This window comes from Crocuta crocuta, unplaced genomic scaffold (assembly GCF_008692635.1).
Source record: "Crocuta crocuta isolate KB4526 unplaced genomic scaffold, BGI_CrCroc_1.0 scaffold39, whole genome shotgun sequence".
In the NCBI taxonomy this organism is placed as follows: domain Eukaryota; kingdom Metazoa; phylum Chordata; class Mammalia; order Carnivora; family Hyaenidae; genus Crocuta; species Crocuta crocuta.
The window spans coordinates 6,532,605-6,556,196 of record NW_027533334.1 but is presented as its reverse complement, the minus strand read 5'-3'; the positions used below and the strand labels follow the sequence as shown (position 1 = coordinate 6,556,196).

General features: G+C 48.6%; 1 protein-coding gene across 1 annotated transcript in view; it reads left to right on the top strand.

The window, feature by feature from the left end:
• The window catches only part of VPS13B (vacuolar protein sorting 13 homolog B), a 761,997-nt gene that overhangs the window by 732,450 nt on the left and 5,955 nt on the right, over positions 1-23,592 (top strand). Inside the window, exons 55-60 of the mRNA XM_077748161.1 lie at positions 4,272-4,390; positions 7,718-8,526; positions 12,706-12,882; positions 14,766-14,936; positions 21,036-21,212; positions 23,237-23,339. Of these exons, the coding sequence (XP_077604287.1) occupies positions 4,272-4,390; positions 7,718-8,526; positions 12,706-12,882; positions 14,766-14,936; positions 21,036-21,212; positions 23,237-23,339 (1,556 nt within the window). The remainder of the gene's footprint in view (positions 1-4,271; positions 4,391-7,717; positions 8,527-12,705; positions 12,883-14,765; positions 14,937-21,035; positions 21,213-23,236; positions 23,340-23,592) is intronic.

Here is a 23,592-nt window from a genome sequence, read left to right as displayed (position 1 = left end):
CGAAGTGATTTGTGGTCAGAGCAGCAAGTCTCCCGCTGTATGTTGCCCATAGCGCCCCCCATACTGCCAGTGCGAAGTGAAGAAAGAGAAAACACCTAAATGTTGGCATTGATCAGGACTGGCTCACTTATTCTGCAATAATATACTCAGCCGTCCCCTGGGCCATCACTCATTTAATTCATCCCTTCTCCTGCACATACAACGAACACATTGCCTCCCCAGGATTCTGACGAGTCACCACATCCCACTGAAACTCCAATACTTGTGAGTGATGCTCTCTCAGTCCGGACGTGACTCCTTTCATCTGGAGACCTGTGAGCTCATGCCGTCCTCCCCTGCCCCCCATTTTATAAGACAGGTTAACCGTTTTAACCCCTCCAAACTGGAAAGGGGAAGGATGAGACCTAGGAACAGACTCTCATATGTGACGAGTCTGAGAAGTTTCTGAGCATATAAGTGGAACACACCTTGAAACAAGGCCTGGGCTTGGAGCCGTTTCTGCTCTTGGAACTGCACTCTCACCGCTTTTCTTCCAGCCCCTGGACCTCCTCTCAGAGATCTTCCTCAGTCACATCTGAAGTTCAAGTAGCCTCAGTCTCTTGTAGTCCAGGCTCGAGAGTGTATTCATCAGTAGTCATTTCTCAAACACTATTGGATTCCAGAGAATTCATGTAGTGAGAACCACATCCATGGTCCTTTTCAAGGCATATTCCTGTGCTATCTTGTGTCCCTGCCTCTAGGTTTAAGAGAGCTTCTGTGGCAAAGTTATGCTCTTAATCTAAACTTTTTTTCTGAGTCACTTTAACAATTAAGAGGTTCTAACAGTGAGTGTGATGCCTACACATAGCCCCAAGGCTGAGTATTAATCTGCCCTCGTATTCAAACACTTAACTTTGGTCTCTTGCTGTTTGAGGTCAAAAGCATTTCTAGCTTTGCAAGGCCCTGAATTTCTGGAATCTCTCTCTCTTGTCTTTCATTTTATTTGCAAACACAAATTCTTTCCTGAGCCCATCTCTTCTTCAGAATGCATTTCCAGAGACGGCCAATAGTAGCCAACACACACCACTAATGTTTTGTTTTCAAACCTCATCTTCTGGAGGTACAGATGGATTAGGTTTATAATCTGCCTCCCAGGTAATCTCAGGCAACAGTTTTACTAAATGTCTTGCTATTTAATAGCATGAATTGCCATTTTAATCCCTTTCAATATCAGCTTCTACTGCCTGACCATGAAGCCAAGGACTCATACATTAGGTTTCTGCTGGAACCCTACTTCTATTACCAATATCTATATTAGTGGTATAGGCTGGGTTATGCTGCCTGTCAGAAACCTAGAAGTTGCTTCTTGCTCATGCTTTGTGCCCAGGGAGCTCAGTTCCCCATGGTCAGTCAGGGAGGCAGGTTGAGGAAGTTTCCATCACTTTCTATCTGCCCCACTGTAACAAACCACCCCAAAACCTAGAGAATTAACTTCTCATGAGTCTGAGGTGTGGTTGAGTGATTTTTCTGCAAGATGAGCCTGGGATCGCTCATCAACTTCCACATTCAGTTGGAAGTTGGCTGTGGGATGACTTCAGCTGGAAAGTCAGGGCATCTCTGTCACCATGTGGTCTCCTCTTTAGGGAAGCGAGACCAGGCTTCCTCACACGGTTGACAGAAGGGCAGACCCTGGGAAGCAAGCTTCATCAGGCTTCTTGCCTCACGTTTGCTGAGATCCCATCAGCTGACGACAGCCGCATAGACAAGCTCTGTACCCGTGGGGGAGTGGACTGGGCACGGGTCCTGGGAGTGTGGCTGCCACGACCAGCTACACCAGGAGCCAGCAAGCATTTTCTTCAAAAAATGTCTTCTTCATTAAGTACTTTAGGCTTTGCAGGCCAAACCATCAGACCCAAACAAGGACTTACTTTAAAACCTCTGGGGGAACTTAGAGGTGCAAATGCCTCATTTCTCTGATAGGTAGATACCCAACTCCCTAATCCCTAGAGTTGCCACCATACAAAGTGCTTGGCATTGTGAGCGGTTTCTCTGCCTGGGGAAAGAGACAGGGATAGGCTCCAAGGAGTAAAGTATTAAAGCCCACGTTTCTTCCATGCTAGTGGTGTGTTGAAAGGGCTCCCGGCAAAATTTTTCTCCAGAGTCCACATTTTTGACCAGAAGAAGTACCTAAAAGGTTTAGGCTTATTCGCCTGCTTCAAAATGCCTTGGGCAGTTAACAGAAAACATCAGCTTGCCTTATCTTCACTATCTCAGAAGGTACAAGGGTCCTCATTTCCTGAGGCCTAAAGATGACTGTGAGAATGAACAGAACAGTAAATATTTCCCTTGTTGATCCTCTCCCTCCCTCTTTTGAGGGGTGGTAGCTCTCTGCTAAAACCCTGGGACATGCACTGAAGTTATGGGGAGTCACTGAGAGGGGGAAAGAGAGGTGGGGCCTCAGAAAGGTCAGATGTTTGTGCCAGATGAATAATCCCACGTCTCTAAGTCCAGGAAAAAGCAGCTGACTTCCTCTGTATGTCATATAAAATAATAAATGTGAATGTTTCTCAACTAATACCTGTTTTCTTTTAGATTCATGAGCCGAGCCATTTTCTAAATTGGCTGCATTCCAGATTTTAGCACAGTCAAATTCCGTTTTTACCTTAGAATAGATAAGGCAAATTCAGGATACAGGCTCTTTTGAAACATATTTTGGCAAAACAATCCATTTAGGAAACATGTCCATAGAGAACACACTGACTCCACTCCTACCCTCATGAAGCTGACAGTCCAGCAGCTGAGTCGGGTGTATAAAGAGGCGACTGTACTACAAATAATACCAGTTTGTGATGAACTAGAAATATGGTGAGCATACCTCAGGAATGCCAGAGTTAGTCTCAAGCTGAGGAAAGGAATAGGAAAATAGGTGAGAGTACCCTCAGGGGAAAAGGTGTCCTTAAGGAGTATGTGCCGATACACGGGATTTGGAAAGGACCTGTGTGCGGGAAGCCGCCTTCTGGTCACACAGAGTGCTGAGTGGCAGACAAGGGCCTAAGCTAAAGCAGCAGCTGTCGGATGAAAAAGAAGGCGCTAGGGGAGGAGCCCGCAGAGCTGGGGCATCTGAGGACTGCTGTGCTCCAGCAGACGAGAGGGAGGAGGCAGAGGTGATACCCAGGTGCCCTGGGTGCTTCACATGGTCAGGATTTCTGAAGGAGGAGCCACAGTGCAAGAAAGAAACCCAACAACACTGAAGTCCCTTCCCGGTTTGAGTCTGTGACTGTCCCCTGTGGTTCTGTGAACACTCTTTCTGGGACCTCTTCATTTGGTCAGAATTCCAATACATTCATTACTCATCAGGCAGGCACCTAGCTTTGTTCCGTCATCCGGGAATTTGCCGTCTTCTTTTATTTGCTGCCCTAACAGTAACAAAGGGCCCAGTCTTGGACTGAATTGATACTGCAAATTATCAGAATCAACATTCCCATACATAAGGAGGTTCTTGCCCCTATTCTCAGGTAATGCTGGCCGTGAACATGATGTTCTTGGAGTTGTTTTTCAAATAGTTCTGTTCTGTTTTCAAATATTTATCCATTTAAGCAACCTCGGTACTTAATGCTGAAAGGACATCTGTTCTGCTGGCCTGGCACCTGGCTTCTGAGATAGAACTATTTTTTAGGTCTTAGTCCACCTACCCGTAGAAGAAAACTTAATTTTGACTCCAAGCAAATGAAGTTATCTGACACTATTGTTACCAGTTACATGAGGGACTGAGGGACCTTGAGGGGATTATGACATGTCGACCTTCATTGGTCAGTTTTCTGGTACATTTCTGGGTCCCCAGGATACAAAGACATCCTCATGATAGTAAGCCAACACTCAAGAGCCTGAAAGGTTTTTGCATGTTGCGTTTCAAGTCCTGAGTTTCAGGGTTTGTTTGCTTTTTCCACAGAGGTTGATGTGCACATGTAAAGCTGGCCCATGGCTGGGCTCCAGCCCATACAGAGCTATTTGCCAATTACAAAGCAGCAGAGAAGGAAGACACTCGTACCCCGTCATCCATCATTGTTTTTTTTCTATGAACCCTACAGCTGGATATTGAAAAATCTGGATTTGATCTTTCTTTTTTTTTTTCTTCATTTCAAGTCAGCTGTATAGCCTGTACACATAGATACAAAGAAATATAACCAGGAAGTGTTTCTGGAATTGAATCAGAACTTAAGACATTTGAAAGCAACCATTTCAGTTGTGTTTCTTGTTTCTTTTTAATCAGATCCTGAATATTGTTTTTGCAGGTTGTGTTCCTGACTGGCTTTGGCTATGTGTACGTAGACATTGTACCTCAGTGTGGCACGGTCTTCATCACTGTGGCCCCAGAAGGAAAAATGGGACCTATCTTAACCACTACCAACAGGTAGGCTTAATTACTATCCCAGTCACAGTATGGTAAGCTTACCCATTAAAAAGTTGTAGACCTGGGGCGCCTGTGGCTCAGTCATTTAAGCGTCCCACTTTTGATTTCAGCTCAGGTCATGATCTATGTCATGGTCATGAGCTTGAGCCCCACTTGGGGCTCCATGCTTAGCATGGAGCCTGCATAAGATTCTTTTTCTCCTTTTTCCTCTGTCCCTCCCATGCTCATACATGTGCCCATTCTCTGTCTCCCCCTCCATCCCTCAAAAAGAAAGAAAAAAGAGGAAAGCAAACAGAATATAATATTGAACATATAGCTATGATTAGTCATGTATCCTAGGTAGATATAGATATCCACATACATACATACACACACACACACACACACACAAATACCTCTCTGTTCACACATTCTCACACACACATGCCCTGAAAACTTTCCTAGAACTAAGACTCAAAAGAAAAGAATCAAGAGGCCCCTGGGTGGCTCAGTCGGTTAAGTGACCTCAGCTCAGGTCATGATCTCACGGTTTGTAAGTTCAAGCCCCACATTTGGCTCTGTGCTAACAGCTCAGAGCCTGGAGCCTGCTTTTGATTCTGAATCTCCTTTTTTCTGTCTCTCCCCCACTCACACTTGGTGTCTCTCTCTCTCAAAAATAAACACTAAAAAAATTTTTTTTAAAGAATCAAAATTGTTAGTAGATATGGGAGTTATAAATGATTAATAATTTTCTACATTTTAATTTTTCACAAAGAATTTATAATTTTAAAAAGTTCATTATTATTTAAAAACCTATTTAAAATATAAAATAACAATACTGACTTTCATACATTTGTTTAAGCCTTTAAAAAATGTCCTTGCTTTTCATATATGGTTAAGAATTTATTAATTTGGACCTGCCAAATTATTATTAATTTGAATTTACAATTTTTCAAACAAGGTTAGGTAGAATGATGTTTTCTTTGCCCAAAACTTTCTTTACAGAAGTGTTTGTAAAAAGTGAATAGCATAACAAAATTGGAGACTAGATATAAAACTACATAACACAAAATTTCAATCCTGCACAACAGTTTCAGAAACATTTTTGTAGGGCATTAATCACAGTAGCAACAAATTATACATTGAGTGGTAGAAATAGGAAAGGCACAAGTATATACTAGTATTTGTTGAATAAATGAATGAAGGAAATATTACACCCCTTCTCTGAAGTAAGCCCTGGATGCCAGGTGCTATTCTAGGGATAGGGATACAACAGTGACTAAGAAGACCAAAATCTCTTCTCTGAAAAAAATGATCACATTTTCCTACATGTAAAATGGAAGAGAGAGGATAAACATAATTAAAAACAAACATTTTATGGGACAGTAGAAGTTTGGCTTTCTGCAGGGATAAAAATAGCTGAGTAAGAAAGACCAGGAGCGCCAGGGCATAAGGACAGAGAGGACATAATTTGAAAAAACCAGTGTAGGTAAGCCTTCCTACAAAGTTGACATTTGACCAAAGAGTCAAAAGCTGCAAGAGGGTTAGTAATGCGGGTATCTGGTGGAGAGCTTTCCAGATGGAGGGCACAGCTGGTTCAAAGGTCTGAAGCAGCAGGCCTCGCATATTGGAGGCTCAGGGAAGAGGCCACTGAGGGCCAAACAGAGTAGATGGAAGTGGAAATAGTATCTGAGGCCAGAGCAGTAAGGGCTGGGAGAGGGGGACATTGTGTAGGACGTAGCTTTATTTCTGAATGAAATGGAGAACTCATCAAAGCATTTTGAGTAGAGAAGTGACATAATCTGACCTAAATTTTTAGAAGTTTATTTATTTGTTTGTTTCATTGAAGTAGACCATATAGAAGCAAGTGGAAGCAGTGAAAATAGTTAGGAGGTTGTCATAGTTAATCACACTAGAGTTGCTGATGGCTTAGACCACAGTGGGATCAGTGGAAGTTGGAAGAAATGGTCACATTCTGGATGTACCTTCTAAGAAAAAACCATTGGTTTTTCCCTGATGCACTGGATAGAGGTTAAAAATAGAGACATCAAGGAAGATTCCTAAACTTGGGCTCCAAGCGAGTGATAGGATGTGGTTGCCGTTAACTGAGATAGGAAAGCCCATATGTAGGTAGGGTGGGGGTATGATCTAGAGTTTGATTATAGACATAACAAGTTGAGATTTTTTTTAACATAAAAGTGACTACGTGGAGAGACAGATATAGAAGACTGGCAAGTCCTGGGCCGCCTATGTGACTTTGGGAGCCATGAGCACACAGACAGCATATCAGGGCCATGGGACTGGGTACGATCTCCCAGTGGGGGAAGCCTGGACACAGGAACAGAAGACGGCAAGGGCTGAGCCTTGGGCACCTTAATTTTCAGTGATCAGGGAAAAGAGGAGGGGGTCGCACAGTGACTGAGAAGTAGAAGTGTTTCCAGAGGAAAGGAGTTACCGACAAGGTGAAATGCCATTGTAGGTCAAGTGAGCCACAGACTGAAAGACCATTATTCGATTTAGCCACACAGAAGTCATTTGGTGAGAGTTGCTTTGGTAGACTGTGGGGGCAAAAGTCTGCTTGGACCAAGGTGAAGAGAGAATGGACGGCAGCCCGCAGACAATGTGTGTAGAAGTTTGTGTGTAAGGGAGAGCGGAAAACCTGAGTAGTAGCTAGAGGAGGAAGTGGAGTTACAAGAGGGATTTTGAAGACTGGAGAAATAGCATTATTTTTATAAGCTACTGGTAGTAGAAAAAAAAAAAAAGGATGGAGGAGACAGGTGGGTGGCTAAAGTGATGCCCTTGAGGAGGTGAGAGCAGAAAGATTTTGTGCACCGTGGACAGGTTGGCCTGAGGCAGGAGCACCGCAGCTCAGCTCTGGACATGGTGGGCAGAGCTAAGCACGTGGCTGAGACGCCACTAGAGGGGCTGGGGTGCTGTGGGCTCATGGTAAGTTTTCTTCTCTTTGCTTTACTTCAAGGTGAGGAGTCTTGGTGATTTGATTTTACCTTTCTGTCTTGAGATGATCACGATAGAGAATTAGTGCACAAGCGCTAGAAGAATTTTAGAGTACGAATCCGGTGTTGACAAGGGAAGCATGTACAGAACATGACAAGAACTTGTACCGGTCCCATAGGGGACATTCCCCAGGACTGTTGGGAATGTAGCCAGTTCTGTCCAGACACCACGATCTGAAAGTTGAATTCTTATGAGAGTCTGATGGACTATCAGGAGGGGTGTAATAAGGCCCTACTGAAAGGAGGGGAGGGTGGAAGGGAAGGAAGGAAAGAAGAAAAAAAGGAAAGAAAAAGAGTAGAGGGAGACTAATGTTCTTTTCCCTTTCTTTTCTAGAACTCTGGAGAAGATCGTGACATTTAAAATGTTCATCACTCAGTTGAGCTTGGTGGTGTTTGATGACCTCACCCACCACAGAGTATCATCTGAACTTCTGAGACTCACGCTGGACAATGTTTTTCTCCAGATGGCCCCCATGACCGGCCAGCTCCCTGGGGAGGAGGCCCCCACAGCGCCCCTCCAGCCGCACCGTGTGGAAGTCTACTGTGGGGACCTGCAGTTGGACAACCAGCTCTATAACAAGTCCAATTTCCACTTCGCCGTCTTAGTCTGCCAGGGGGAGAAACCAGAACCCACGCAGTGTCCCAGAATGCAAAGCCTCCTCGTATCCAGCAGAGAGCTGGAAGAATACAAGAAAAGCTGTTTTATCAAACTCTGCCTCACCTTAACCGAGGGCAAGAGCTTCTTATTTGATGACATTAACGAGTTCAGTTTTGAACTGAAACCTGCCCGGTTATACGTGGAAGACACATTTGTGTACTACATCAGAACTTTGTTCCAGACCTACCTTCCTGACAGCACCCTGGCCGGTCCCCCCGAGGGACTTGCAGGTGGTAAACAGGTGTTGCCCGTGCAGGTCAGACAGCACGCCAGGGCCTTGGTGAACCCTGTGAAGTTACGGAAACTGGTGATAGAGCCGGTGAATCTCCTCGTCAGTGTCCACGCTTCCCTCAAGCTGTACATAGCCTCTGACCATACGCCACTCTCCTTCTCGGTGTTTGAAAGAGGCCCCGTCTTCACCACAGCCAGACAGCTGGTCCACGCCCTGGCGATGCACTATGCTGCGGGGGCTCTTTTCAGAGCAGGTGAGATGACATGCTGAGGGTTCTTGATGAGCTGGAGCCTGGGGGGAGCCTCATCAGCTTCAAGAACTAGGGAGGCACTGCTGTGAGAGGGGAAGAGTGTGGGCTTTGTAGTTAGTCAGCCCTGGGTGTTTTTTTTTTTTTAAGTGGGCTCCACACTGAAAGTGCAGGGCTTAAACTCACAGCCCTGAGATCAACACCTGAGGTCAAGAGTCAGAAGCTTAACTACTGATCCACCCAGGCACCCAAGTCGGACCTGGATTTAAATCCACACTCTGCCATTGCCAAAGGCCTTGGGCAAGTTATTGAACCTCCCTAAGTCTCAGTTTCCTCATCTCTAAAATGGGTTTTAAGATTTCTGAGAGGATAAAATAAAAGCACTTGGCACTTACTAAATACTCAACCAAGAGTAGCTTTTATATTTGCTATGATGCAACTTAGACTGTTAATTCCAGTTAGCAGACACTTTTTAGCTCTCTGCTGGTCCAAGGCTCTGTATGGGCACACCAGTGCAGTCTGGAAAACTAGCCCCACTCTTCAGACCCTGGGCCTAAATGGAATCCAGCTGTAGCTTGTTGGCTTCCTTCATTAAGGTCCATGAGTAGCTGTTCGGTGAGACATTCAGAGGATTTTTGTGCTCATAAGATGCATAAACAGCCCTCTACCTACCCAGTGTGGCCCTGCCTATCTAGACAGACCACAAGAAGAAAGTGGTTGGTATCTCAGCTTCTCCACAGCTCTGAGATGGAAAAGTCTGCAGAGGGTGATTTGAATATGAATATGAATCTTGTATGGTGAGGACTGTGTGCTAAAGGTTGAGTGTAGGGGAACAGAGTGGTCTCAGAATAGTCTGTGGTAACTGACAACAAAATACACGTTCCCGACCTAAATTCACTCCAACGTGGTTTCAGTTTGATAACCCAGCTCCTTATGTTCCCATGAATTCAGGCAACAAACACCAACCAATGCTGGTCTTGTAGGTCCCGTCTAGCAAAGAACACGGCAGCCTTCCGTTCTGAGAGTAACAAAGGAGAGAATGTCGACAACGTTGTACTTGGTGAAAGCATTCCCATATAAGCTCAACACTGTAACAGTAAATGACCCATGTTGTTGCCAGACTGGTGAGATTACATTTTCTCCATAATGAAATTCATAGAGTCAATAAGGTTACCCAGAAGTCTTAACTGAAAATGACAAGATCAGGGGAGGGCCCTGCCTGCACTATTGTTTTGATAGCTTGCACAACAACGAAGAAAATGTTTCCTTCTCGCTAAGAAATCATTTAAAAATAAGCAGTTAACATTTCAAATTTAATAGATGGGTATATTTATAAACAATTCCAGAAACTTAACCTTTCAGGCAGTGTTTGCTTTTAACATGAGAAGCAGGCACGTAAGTTACTGGGCCCTGATGTGGGGCCCGGGAAGGACTAAGCCTCCCACCAGGCCACCACGTAATGCTGAGGTGGGGGGGAGGGGGGACAACCGTGTAGGTAATGAGCTGGCAGAGAAACTCCCGACTATGGCACCAAGGAGCCATGTCCCTGCAGCCTGTGTGTGTGCTAAAAATGCTCTCTCTGCTTTGTTTTTTGTTTTTAATGAGCTTTCACAAGAACATTCTGTTTGGATTTTTTGTAATCCACCTAAAAATCCTCTAAGCTGTTGTCCCAACCTCATTATCTGCTGGGACAAGAAATTCTAATATAGAGGGCCAAGTTTTTAGAGCCTGGTGGGAATTCTGTCTAAAAACCTACAGACAAAACGAGAAGATGGGAACCATGTAGCAGGTTCCCAGCACCCAAGTAGAAGAGCTTCAAGTGAATGTACTAGCATTCTCATAGAAGGGGGAGGGCTGGCCCGGGAATGAACGAGTTGTATCTGTATCTCACGTGGGTCAGGATTCACCCACTGAACTCGAATAGAAGGTTCTTGACTAGGATGGTCAGAATACCCTGATCTCATTTCTAGGGAGGTTTGTGGATTCACCTTGAGGAGGTTTTAAAAGTAAACAGTCAACTAATTAGAAATGAGTAGCTCTATTTGAAGGAAAGAACATGGGCTTTCTAATTTCCTGGGGTCCCTCCACAGCCAAGTCTCAATTTGATGGGAAGTCAGACACTCTTTTCCAACAAAATGTCCAAACGTATAGGCAAAAGATGTATCTGCTTCTGGAGGAAACTAGAGAAAGAGTGTCCTCGGATACTTTCTGCCCTTTTCTGGCTAGCTCCCATGCCGCTGAGAAGTAGCTCTGGTCCACACACGACCCTCCCGTCAGGCAGTGCTCCTCATCCCCAAGACAATATCCACCTTCCGGTGGCTGAGGGAGCCAGGTGGGGAGGCTGGGTGGCATCCCTTCTCTCTCACCCACTCTGCTGACTCCCAAGGACCCATTGTAGATGGTCTGTGCTTGGCAGTATCTCCCTCTTCTTTCTTTATCTGTGTGTGAAATCTATGGAGAGAAGGGGAATTAAGATGTTTCTAGAACAACTTGCTGCCTACAGGTGGAACCTTATAGCTATTCCAGGCTAAAGGGAATCTGCTCTTTCTTTACCTACAGAGAGAGCCCCCCAGGAAACGATATTCCACAACCTTCCTCAATACCCTGCCTGCCCATTGCAGCCCGGGCTCACAGAAAGAGGGTGGGTGCACTATGCAATCAGGTAAACCTGTTTGGAAACCCAGCCCACTTGTCTAAGCATCGGGGAGATTGTGAGCACTTGACTTAATCTCAAACCACACTTCCCTCCTCTTTGTGCCTGGAAGGAGTGGAGGTGGAGACAGAGTAACACCAGGTCAGCTTCACCTCTGCTTCCTGAGGCTGCTACCCCTGACCCCAGGGAGAAGCCCAGTCATTAGCTCATCATTATATAAAGCGAGGTAATAGTACTTCATGTGCACAGTTACCGTAAGCATTAAGTAAACTGAATGTCTGGCACCCGAGGCCCTCCCCTTTATAGTCCTTGTCTTCTGGAACTGAGTCCCTCTTTTCACCTAAACCCTAGTGGTATCCTCCTAATGTTCCAGAGAAGAGGAATGGGCTCAAAATTTAAGAGTGTCTTTCTCTGTAGGGGCTGAGCCTGGAAGCCTATTTAAGACTCTGGCTTGGTTCTTGCAGCCACACCTTGCTGACCCTCTGGGATCAGTGACTTGACCGAGGGTCTGTCTCGGGCTCGTCCTCCGAGAATCTGCTGGTGAGGCAGGATTCGCTCCCACACGAGTCCTGTCCCCAACAGCCTCCGCACAAGAGCACTCTTGGCCCCAGTGTGGTAGGCGGTTCGGTTCCCAGAAGAAGTCGCCTGTCTAGAATCCTGTACTTAGCCGTTGGCCTTGCCAGTACCTCCAGTCCTCTGGGTGAAAGTGCCGAGCCCTGTCCCCAGGGAGCAAGGTGAAGGGAAGCCACGGCGGAGTTCACACCACAGCCACGTTCCCACGAGGCAGCGCACACCGCAGTCAGGCCACTGCGCAGGCCAGCCCCTGGCAAGCCCCCGCTCAAATAGGAAACCAGATCCAAAGCTCCCCTCCTGGGACACTGGAAGGGAACACTCCCCTCTCACTAACCTAATCAGCATGTCCATGTCACCGATGTTTACACAACTGAAGCTGGGGGTGAAGGGGAGACATTTGTCTGGCTCCAGCTCTGCTCCAAAGGAAAGCACTCAGCTGGGTAGGATTGGGAAAGATTAAAAATAACTCCTCCATCCTTGTCAGAACTTTGCATCTCCTTTGCAACACCCCATTTAGCATCTGGCCTCCTCCCCCCGCCCGACCAGGCGCCGCCTCCTCCTCCCGGTGCCTCCGCTGCCCTGAGGTGGTTCTGAAGACAGCTTCCCAGCCTGCAAACACCTGCACCCTGGGAGATCGCCCTTCCTCGGGTGCATGGGAACGTGTGTCCCCTCGCACACAGGTCCCTTTTAGCAGGAATACGGGAGGCTCGGGCAAGGAAGTCATATTAAAGCTATTTGTGAGTCTGCCAAAGGATCACTTTGATTTATAAAGTATGAAAGTTTGCCATTTCTGAATTCACAGTGAGTGAGTTATTTCCCAGATTCCGCTCCAGAGGACCTTATTACATTCTCAATTCCAGTGTGAAAAATGGATTGCAGGGAAAATGGGTCACTTTTCCCAAATGTTGAAATTGCTGTGTTTGAGGTTTCAGTAACCCCTTCCCTTTGGTCCCTTCCAGGCTGGGTGGTTGGATCTCTAGAAATCCTCGGCAGCCCTGCGAGTCTGGTGCGAAGCGTCGGGAATGGCATCGCCGACTTCTTTAGGCTTCCATACGAGGGGCTGACCCGAGGCCCGGGAGCCTTCGTGAGTGGAGTCTCCAGAGGGACAACGTCGTTTGTAAAGCACATTTCCAAAGGTAGCCACTTTGGTTTCTTTTCATAATGCCCCGTGTTCATTCCTTCCCTTGTTTTTTCTTTTTAAAGAACACGTCACAGCTCTCAGGGCCTTCGGTGTGCCTCTACCTTTGTTTGGCCCGGTTGGGTGCCATGAAATGTTGGATTTGTAACAAAGCTCACATCTAATGTCTTATGTTTTAAACAGATCGCTGCTTGCCTGCAGTGTGTGAAAATGTCTCAGAAACTTCAGAATCTTAAACCTCCCGTGGGGAAAACCAGCATTGGCTCAACTGTTATTCCATGCGATAAATACAGAAATACGAAAGGTGTTCAGGACTTCTGCTAAACATCAGAAACCCTACACTGTGTTGCCTCTTCATTTTTTTAAATGTAGATACAGTTGTCAAAACTTCTGGAAGGATACGGATCCGTTTTGACATGGAAGCAGATTTGGAGGGGGACCAGCCAGCTTTCCCCGGCAGGCCACGTCAACAGTGCCATCTTGTGGCCCGGATAAGTCATTGGGCACAGAAGCCCGACGGCTGCCTACATGAAGGGGAATGTTTTCGTTTTACCCCTGTGTGTGCCTGACGATATTTTGGTCAGGTTGGCAGTGACTCGGGAACTAACAAGGGCCATCTGAGTCCCCTTTTATTCTCAGCAGGAGGCAGGGAAAACAGGGCAAAGGGCTTCTCCCCCATAAAAGGCTTTTTAATGTCAACAGTGCCGCAACTCTGTTATGAGTGGGCAGGTTATAGAAGGCTCTAGAAGGCTCAAAAGCAGAGGAGCTTGAAATATGAGCACCCATGTCCTAGAGGGGGGCTGTCAGGAGAAGGGCAAGAGCAGTAAACCGAGTGGTGTGGACGAGGCCAGGCCCGCTCCCCCGGGCCCCAGCCGTCCGGGAGGCCTGTGAGCTGAGAGCCGGACGAGCTCACAGATGAGTCACTGGCGGATTTCTCACTCCTGACACTTGAGTCTTTGTGGTTCTCTTGTTTTTATTTTCAAATAAGACAACCGACACCTGCTAAACTGAAGCCTGCGGTAATTTTAGCGAACTGACTCACTGAATGGTTTTTACACTTGTTCCCTCCTTCCCTTAGCAAAATCTGTTCCGTTTGCTGGTGTCTGCGTGTGCGCAAGGACTTTTCAGATTACTGGTAAAGATGCAGCGGCAAAAGCGACACCTTCCATCTCTTCTTGGAACCGGATAGCCTCTCACAGCTGAGTGAACTCCTTAGTGTCGGGATCTGCCCACTGATGTCTTTCAGTGTGGCTTCACTGAGACCCGTACAGACTTGCCAGGGAACCTGACGTAGTCATGGCTTTCCCGTGTTTTCTCTCCTGTATTGTCCTCACATTTTCCAGTGAACATCCCGAGGATCAAAACTGCACGTATTCTGTGCGGCACCAACCACTGTTGCCTCAGAATGTCCGCAATTCAGAGTCTCCCTTTGCTGTGACCAAAGGAGGAGGGAATAAAGTTTATTCCTAAATAGAAATATTTCTTTACAATCTAAGCTTCAGCAGCATGACCTTAGCCTTTAAAATGAGAGCAAATTTTAACCTTCAGAACTGGGCCTCGGTGAGGACTTCAAAACTATTGTTTGACAATCGAACAATAGTGACTGCTACTTGCGTCTGAAACTCTGGGCATTTTTCTGGCAAAAGAGATTCCCATCCGACCCATTTTGAGGCGTTGCCATCACCCTTACGAGCAAGTGTTAATCTTTACCTCGTTTTCTTCAGGCCGTTGCTTCACGCTGCCCAGAGGAGGCCACTGTCACTCACCACTTGGCCAGGTCCCGAAGGCACCCCTCCCCCCCCCAGCCCTGTGAGGACCGCTCCCCAGGGGCCCACCATGTATGTGACCGTAAGGCCAACCCACGTGCTCTTGTGCCCTCAGGTACCCTCACCTCCATCACCAACCTGGCCACGAGCCTGGCCCGGAACATGGACCGCCTCTCGCTGGATGAAGAGCACTACAACCGGCAGGAGGAGTGGCGGCGGCAGCTGCCGGAGAGCCTGGGCGAGGGGCTGCGACAGGGCCTGTCCCACCTGGGCATCAGCCTGCTCGGTAAGTGGCCACCGGGGACCCGCGCTGGGACTCTGTGGGCGGGCCAGGTGCCCAGTCCCCCAGGACTAGGGGCGGTTGTGCAGTCTCCATCTTTCCTGCGGGCCAGGGCGAGGCAGAGGCTCAGGGAGGGAAGGGCACTCCCTCTGCTTCATGCCCTGCATCCATGAGGCACCGGGACAGGACCTCCTTTCCAGAGCCTTCACACTGCCTGCGGTGACGGGGCCGTCCTAAGACCTGCCCCAGAGAGAGGCTTGCCGGCACAGATGTCCACGCTCCACCACCCTCCCCCCCATATAAGTGTCCTTCCTTAGGCGCCCCACCCCCACCCCGAGCGTGGGGGTGTCAGCACAAGGACGGCAGCACACAGCTGCTGTTCCCTGTCACGGTCACCGGCAGATTTTGTGCCGCGCCCTCTCCACCATGCACATACTGCCGACGCTCACCTTCAAGAAGCACTCAAGCAACGTGCAAATGTCACGTAAACTTCAGTGAGGAGCCCACTTCTTCCCTTTATTTTGTTTCAAGAGTGCAGGCTCAGCCTGACTCAGAGCAATTACCGTTTGTTGAGCAGCCAGATGGTATAGTTAGAAGTGAAGACTGCCATGGATATTTCCAAGGACTACAAATGTTCAAAAAATAAGTTGCTTTGGAAAAATCTATAAAAAGGAAGCTTCAGAGCTGAAATTTTGCAGAGCAGGATTTTCAAGGGTATCTTTTGTTTATTTGTTTGCAAAGGAATTTAAAACCGTATTGCTTGGCAGCCGGCCTGCTGCACATCGGAAGGCGTGTGCATCTCAGGGAGATCAAAGTGCCCCAGAGCGGGGAGAGCAGAGGTCAGGCGAGAGGAGCTTGAAAGGATTTGTCCTCTCTCCAGTCTGCAGTTCTGGCCGCAGCTCGCGCAGCCAGCCGAGGCCCCGGGAGGAAGTAGTAAGATGTTACAAGCTCAGGTTAAGTTACTGGAAACTGTTTAAATCATAACATTCTGGGGCGTGGGGCACTGTCGTGTGATGATGCGTGGAAACTGCCTGTGACCTGGGATGGAACTTCTGGGTAGACGAGCAGCCCGGAGGCCAGGGTGGCTGCTCCCGGGAAGGCATGTGGCGTGGGAGCGAGCCACATTCCTGAGGGGCCAGCGGACCCAGGCTGGGGTGTCCAGCTCCTTTATGTGACCTCAGACAGGTTCTTCTCTTCTGTGAACCTGGGTGTCTCCTTTGTAAATTGGGGCTGGTAATAACGTGATTAGCGGTAACAATAGTGACCTGCGCCAGGGGAAGCGTCCATGTTTGGTAAACAGCACCACGCGTGCTCGTTACTGGGTTCTGGTAGCAAAGAAACTGTAATAGTTACCTCATTTCAAAGAGCGTCCCCCCAAAGAGTGACATGCAAGCAACGGCAGGAGGGGTCTTGCTTTATAAAGCTTTAGGTCAAGGGATGAAGTTGCTGGAACCACAGGGAGTGACTGAGGCCATCTTGGAGTTGCCACTCTGTGAAATGGTGCCTGATGGCAGAAATCCGTTAAGTGAGGAGCCACGATCCTCCCTCTGCGGTGTCCCACTTTTTTAATTCGGCGCCTGTTGTTAACCAGACTAGAAAGTCCTAAAACACTGATCTTTGCTGTCTCACATCTTGTACGTCCGCATCCACGCGAGGGAATCCGTTAGTCTGTCTGTGAAACTTCAGTGGGCTCACAGTCTTTCTGCGTCTCTGATAATTTACAAAAGCCTCAGAGTTCTGTGGATGGCAGAAATCCCTCCTAGGCGTGCGCTGGCTGCACCTGCCGGCACGGCCTGACCCCGGGCCCCCAGGAGCCCCGCCTCCAGCTGCGCACCCTGAGCAGGCGGCCCGTCGCCATGCTCCCCCGACATTCTTAGTTCCCAATGGGCACCTCTGAGTTGATTCAAACCAGCTTCCTTCCTCCTGGGAGTTCAAGAACTCTCTGTCCCACTTAATCACTGGGTCATCTCAAAACGTCCAGTCCTAGAACTACCTGATGTGTGGCAGGAAGACAAGAGGAGGAGTAGGACCAGTCAAGTCCCCTCACCTAGGAAATTACAGATTTATCAGCATTTGATTTATCCCCAGAAATGGTGCTTAAAACTGCTAAGCGCAATGAAGTGCCTGATTGAAGTTAGAGCTATTATCATTTTGTTTGAAACCCATGCTTAGTGGAATCAAAATCTTGGTTCCTCAGTTTCTTCCTCTAGAAGAAACATTAACCAAGTCAGTAAAAATATATTGAAAGACCACTCGAGAGTTGACAAAGCATTATCACGTGTCACCCTGTTTGATGTGCAAGCCCTGGGCACGGATATGAAGTTAAGTGACTCGCCCAGGTCAGACCTCCAGCAGGACAAGAGCCTGGGCTTTTCCACATGTCACCCACCTGCGGGGGGGTGGGGGGGGAGGTCTCCAAGCCTGGAAACAATCAGGATGTGGGGAGACTGAACAATTGAAAGTTCCAGGGTAGGAAAAACACATTTTCCCCAAATGTTTATGAGTTTGGTGGGCCTGCTTGCCTCTGTTTGGCCCTCACGGGGACACTGTGGAGTGTTACGAGGTACTTGAAAAATCAAAGGGAGTCGTTAGCTGCCATGCCCAGCCGCCTCGTGCCGAGTCAGCAAGGAAGTGTCAGCTGGCCGAGGGATGCCGCCGAGGCGCTTGGATGAGCGCCCCCAGTTTCAAGAAAGCAGTGGTTTTGGGGAAAACTCTGGTTAGCCTACGGAGCTGGTAATAAGGCTTCCCCACATTTGCCGGATCTGCTCCCCTAACAACCCCCTTTCCCCTGCACCCTGGAGTCCGCGCCGAGAGAGGATATGAGCGAGCTCCGTGTCACGGCCGCACTCCTCCATGTTCCCTTCCAGCCAGGACTTCTCTCCCGTGAATACCAGAGGCAGGATGTCAGCGCTTGCTCCTCTGCTCCCCTTCTCTTGGGCTGCTGCCTGCCGGCCAGAGCACTGCTGCGTCTCCCGGCAGCCGCACCCTCCATGTCCACGGCCACACTCAGGCTGCCATTCGGAATCCCAACAAAATAGGCTTCTACCAGGTGAGCCAGGACATTTGCCCTGGAGTGAGGAAGGATTCAGCATTTACAAGCAGTCGCTCTGATGCCACTACCGGCCATCAGCGGGCAGGTTGCAGTCAGTGGGGAATTTGGGAACAACAGAAGTGCTTCTGTTCTAGCCTCAAGCTGGAATCCCTAATACACTCTGTGTGGAGGTCTGGTTTGTCTCTGAAGCGGTGCGCTGTGGCATCCTGCCTTAGGCCTGTTATGATTTTTAAAAAGTGTCCAAAATGAAATTACAGCACCAAATGGCCACATAGGCAGGAACCTTCAGAGACGAGCCAGCAGGGTTTCTGCCTAAGGCTGGGGAGCTGGTCATGGAAGAGGTGAGGGAGGGCCTGTTCAGTTCCCTTGCCTAACAAAGGAAGCCTTCCTCCTCCAGCGAAGGAAACAGCCCCCAGCCTCTGCCTTGCCCCCCACACGAAGCGTGCACGGAAACTCCCCTCCGAGGCGTGCTTCCTTCCGCACCTCCCTTCGTCACATCACAGCCGTCTCCATGTGGCCGCCCACCCCGTGGGCCCGATGCCAACAGACAAGTTTGGGGATCAGTTTCCACTACTAAGAGCAGAGTTCAAGTATATGGCAGTAAATAATTTACCAGTTGTGGGATTTAGCTGGATTATACTAAATAAGAGAGCCTTCTGAAGCCCTAAGAGAAGCTGCCTCTCTCGGGGCAGGGCCGCAGACACCACGAAATGGCTGCTGGTCTCTCACGGCCTCTCTGGTCTCCGGCTCGCACCTGGTGACCAGTGAGGTGTTGGTGTGTGTGACAGGCCAGCTTTCCCCCTCCAGGGTCTGGTGCTGGGTGAGGGCGTGTGATCTGACAGCTCCTTCTCTACCTCTGAGAATCTAACACCTTGTCATGAGGTTCAGATTTTCCACTCTCTGGGCTGCCCAAATAGCTGATCTATCAAAGTCACGGTTACTGAGCCCTCCCTGTGGCTGGTGGCTGGAGAAAGTGGAAGATCAAAGGGGAGTTTCACTGGGATACCTGTTTGCACTTAGGCAGGTAGAAGTGAGAAGTTAGAGCGCTGTATGGGTACCCACGGCCATCAAGGCTCTAGGTTCCTTGTACAGTAGGCCTGGCACGTTAAAGGGAAGTGGAAGTTTCTCCATGAAGTAACCACCGGCCCCTCAACTCAATTTTAATAGTCTGAATGGAAATCTGCCCTTTAGAAGAGGCATTTCTTAGATAATTTAACCTGTTGGTGAGTTTGTATTTACCTCTGCTTTCCTACTGACGTAAGCATGGAGATGCTTCAAAGAAATCAGATAATGACGCTACAAAAGCTGTATTCTTTGAGTTGATGCTATTCCCTTTGAACTGTCTACTCCGAGATGATCTGAAGAGAAGACCCTGTGGTCTGGCATGCACCAATGCGGCCACCACCCCCCGCTGACACTTCCCAGCTGCTCCGACTCCTGACCTCCTGGGTGGACAGCAGAACATCACAGCCCTCCCTCTAAACGCACAAGGCGAGCCCTGCAGCCTGAGTGCCAGGATGGGGTGTCCAAGGGCGCTGCCGCGGTGACCCCGTGGCCCTCCCCAGCCAGGGCAGCTGGGCCCACATGGGAGCAGCTTCCTCTGCCTCCCCACTCAGTTGTTGAGAAGGTTTGGGAAGCTTTGCTCTAGGCTGAGAAACGGACCCGTCGCCCCAGGTCATTCTTAATCTGTCAGTACACAAATTTAAATGGCTCTGTCCAAATTCAGAGGAATGGAATCTATGAAGAACATTCCCCTTACAATTGACCTGAAGGAACTGGCCTTTGTTTTACTGGATTTTGTTCAGGGGACTATTACTTGAAATTAGCAGGTCATTAACAGAGACCTGGAAATCTCCATTTACCCAGGAGACTTAGAGTTAGCGGCATTTGGAATAATGGGTTTTGACATGTACTGAAATTTCTACCAGGGGGACTGTGCGTTCTCCATCCTCTTTCCATTAATCCTAGCAGGACTGAGTTGAAAACAAAATTCTGTCAAGAACTGTAATGAAATTTTTACCTCTTACTGAGCTAGAGAACTCTCCAGTCCATCACTGGGGGTGGGGGGAAAAGGTGAAACAAACAAACCTGGGACCGGTGAGGCCTTTACTAGATCCTCAGGGGCCCCTCAAAGTAAGAGGACAAGGAGGAAGGACCTTGAAGGAGGCTGAGGGATTCGCCCTCCAGGATACCTGACCAGGCTGCCCTCTGGGTAGCTGCTCCGAAGTGAAGAGTAAGCAGCCAAACCTCAATTGAAGTAGGAAGGAAGGAAGGTTTTCTAAGACTGGCAGGACAGAGAGCCTCTTTTATAAACAGGATCAGTGAATAGCTCAGTGGTTTAGAGCTGGGCTGGGACTCTCGTCTCTCTAGATGCAAATCCTGGCTCGAGCATAGGACAACTGTGTGACCTTGGGGACAAACTCCTTAACCTCTCTGTGCTCAGCAGCCTTATCTAGGGGCTGAGGATAAAAACCATGTCTGACTCCTAGGATTATGAGGATTAATGATCTCATACAAATAACAGTCAGTGTAGTCCCCCAGCACATAGCAAGCACTCAAACCAGATCAACTATAGTAGAAATAATTGCTGTATGTTGACAATTACTCTTATATATTCATTTATTAATATTATTAAAGAATTGCTCTTATCGTTATTAAAAGGGAGACCACGGAAAGGGGATGGTCTCTTCCAATTTTCTCACCCTCCCAGTCCAGTGAAAATTTACCAGGCTGAGCAGGCTTGCTCTCTCCCCTTTGTCATCCAGACAGAAGAGTCTGACTTGTTTGTCAAATTCTGAACTGGACTTCACAGATCCTACCTGTGATGGACCAAAAACCCAGTCTGAATTTTATGTTCTGGTGAAGATCATAAATGTCTAACTCCGTGCTCAGTGAACTTACAGAACTGATGACTTTAAGTGCACAGGAAAGAACTTTATAAGCAGGGTGCATCTTCATCTTCAATCCAAACAAAACCGTGTTCTGGATTGAGGTTTCCGCTCTCTCAGGACTGTCAGCCTCAGTCCTCACTGGAGGCTCTTGCCGTGTTTCAGGTGCAGTGGCCGGCATAGTCGATCAGCCCATGCAGAACTTCCAGAGAACGTCCGACGCTCAGGCTTCAGCCGGACACAAGGCCAAGGGTGTCATTTCGGGCGTGGGGAAAGGAATCATGGGAGTGTTCACAAAGCCCATCGGAGGAGCTGCGGAGCTCGTGTCCCAGACTGGCTACGGTAAGTCACGAAGCACCTGACAGGCCAGCTCAGACACTGCCGATTAATTCGCATTGTTGCCCCAGGGACTCCGAGTTAATCTAGGCCTTCACGTGGCAAAGCAGTGAGAATAAGATGGCTGCATCTACAAATAGTAAATAGCGGTCTTTCTCACCTCCTTACGCTTACTTGTGCAAAGAGTAGAATCGTACTCCTGATCATAAATTATAATCATTAGAGGCCCAGGAAATCAGTTTGTAATTTCATTCTATCTATCTCACAGAATCTTTTTACAGTACATCTAATAAAGCAGACTTTAGTGAGAAGTAACCAGTTGAGAGCACTATGTAGAAAATACTGAAGCAGAGGATAGATGATTACTTTTCCTGGTGACCAGTTTGAAAGGCAAAGTGGGTTTTAAGGCAGGAAGAGTTATCTGTAGGCAGCGTGTATGTATTTGGAGAGAAAGGAGCGTGTGTATGCACACGTGTGCACGTGGGTTTGCACACACCCGCCCACAGAGCCCTGCTTCTGAGACTGTGGTGTGGCCCCTGGGCCGAGTCCCTGGAAAACCTTTCCCCAAGCAGACGGCTGCGGGGAGCTGGGGATTGTGGCACTGCCTGCTCTTGGATGGTGGGGCACCGGGGCTGCTCGTACACCTGTGTGCACACAGGAGTGATGGGTGTGCGACAGGAGGCACCTCCCCCCGTGTGATTTTCCGCATCTTGGCAAAGCAGACGAAAGCGCCTTGATGAACAGGTGACTGCGACTGTTAACCTTTTTACCTACCCTCGGTGGCCTCATTCTGGTCCTGAAGCCGGCTGTCTGGCCACTCTCGCAGGCTGTAGGAGGGCTGGGCTGTCAGGCACGCGAGGCCTCTGCCTCCGGCCCTACCGTCTGGGGTACATTTCACCGCGGGCATCCTGCACCCGCACGTCCACGGAGCTGCTGAGGGGAGGAGAGCGGGAGACGAACGCCCACGCTCAGGCCGCCATCCGGAGGGGCTCCTTTAAGAGACCACACAGACCGAACATGTGTTCCTCTTGGCTTTTCCCCTCTCCCTCCTCCTTTCTGTCTCTCTGTCTCTCGGTCTCTCTCCTTCTGTGAATGACATTTTCACTCACAGGGAACGGGGCACAAAGAACTGCCACAGCCCTTTATCCGATGCTTACACGTTCGTAAACGGCGTCCCTGGTGCCGCAGACCCCAGCCCAGCCTTCATAAATTCCTTTGTTCCGCGCCATGAGCCTCCCAGGGCGAGGACCTCTCCCTTAGGTCAGAGCATCTCAGAGCAGAGCTTCACGTGGCTTGTTGCTTTCCATCGTTCTTGTAAAACTTTTATTACCGCACTGAAGGTTTTACAAACCACTAACTCTCAGTCTAATGACTATGCCTCGTTTATAAACATTTACAAGCCCTCGGGAGGCACACATGCTGTACCATCTTTGGTTCTGGAGTCTCTTTGGAGGCCTGCGTGGTGCTGCCGGGTGTCCTCGTTTGGTGCCGGCACCAGGAGAGCGTGTAATAAACCAGCGGCCCCACGAGTGCTCATAAATGTATAGGGATCCATGTTTAACAGCTGGATTAAGTCACCGAAATACTGTATCTAGGCAAACCATGTGCCTTTGTGTGCATCTCTGTGTGTTGTGTTTTTTACTGTTTGCCCAGCCCAGATACAGAAGTATTGTAACATTAAGCAAGGAAGTCAGCTGACAATCTTGACTGTTTCATCACATAAATTGTAACGCTGTGTGAGCTGTTGCTCAGGACCGATTAGTCCCAGGAGCGTTCCATTAATTGCCAGTCCAGTCTATGCTCGGACCGTCCTTCATTCACTTTTCAGTTCGTAGCTAGTGTAAGATCACCAGAGTTCGGAGCACTGCAGTGTTTAATGATTATCTATATATATGACTGCTTTCAAAGATGTGACGTCATTTTGGATCTGTAGTGTTTTACGGATTGGCTGTAAGCAGATGACATCACTCCAGCGTGGAACTGGTTTCCAGAAAACAACTAGTAAAACTCCCTTACTTCTCTTACCACAGGTATTTTACACGGAGCTGGACTTTCTCAGCTTCCCAAACAGCGCTATCAGCCAAGTGATCTACATGCCGACCGGGCCCCAAACAGCCACGTCAAATATGTCTGGTAAAATGATCTAGACACTTGTTCAGCTGCACATGCATATTAATAGGGCCTGGCTTGCTGTCAAGCTAACAGGCCCTACTTCCAAGGGAGCCCAAGAGGAGCGGCCGCGTTCAGCATCTCAGGCAGCGTGAGGGCATCGTAGTGCGAGGGAGAGGCTGCTGCCCCAGATGCGGGGCACCTCTGACGTGCCCCCTCGGAGGGAGGCTGACAGAGGAGCCTAGGCCTGTGAGGGGACCGGGGTCTCTCTAGGAAA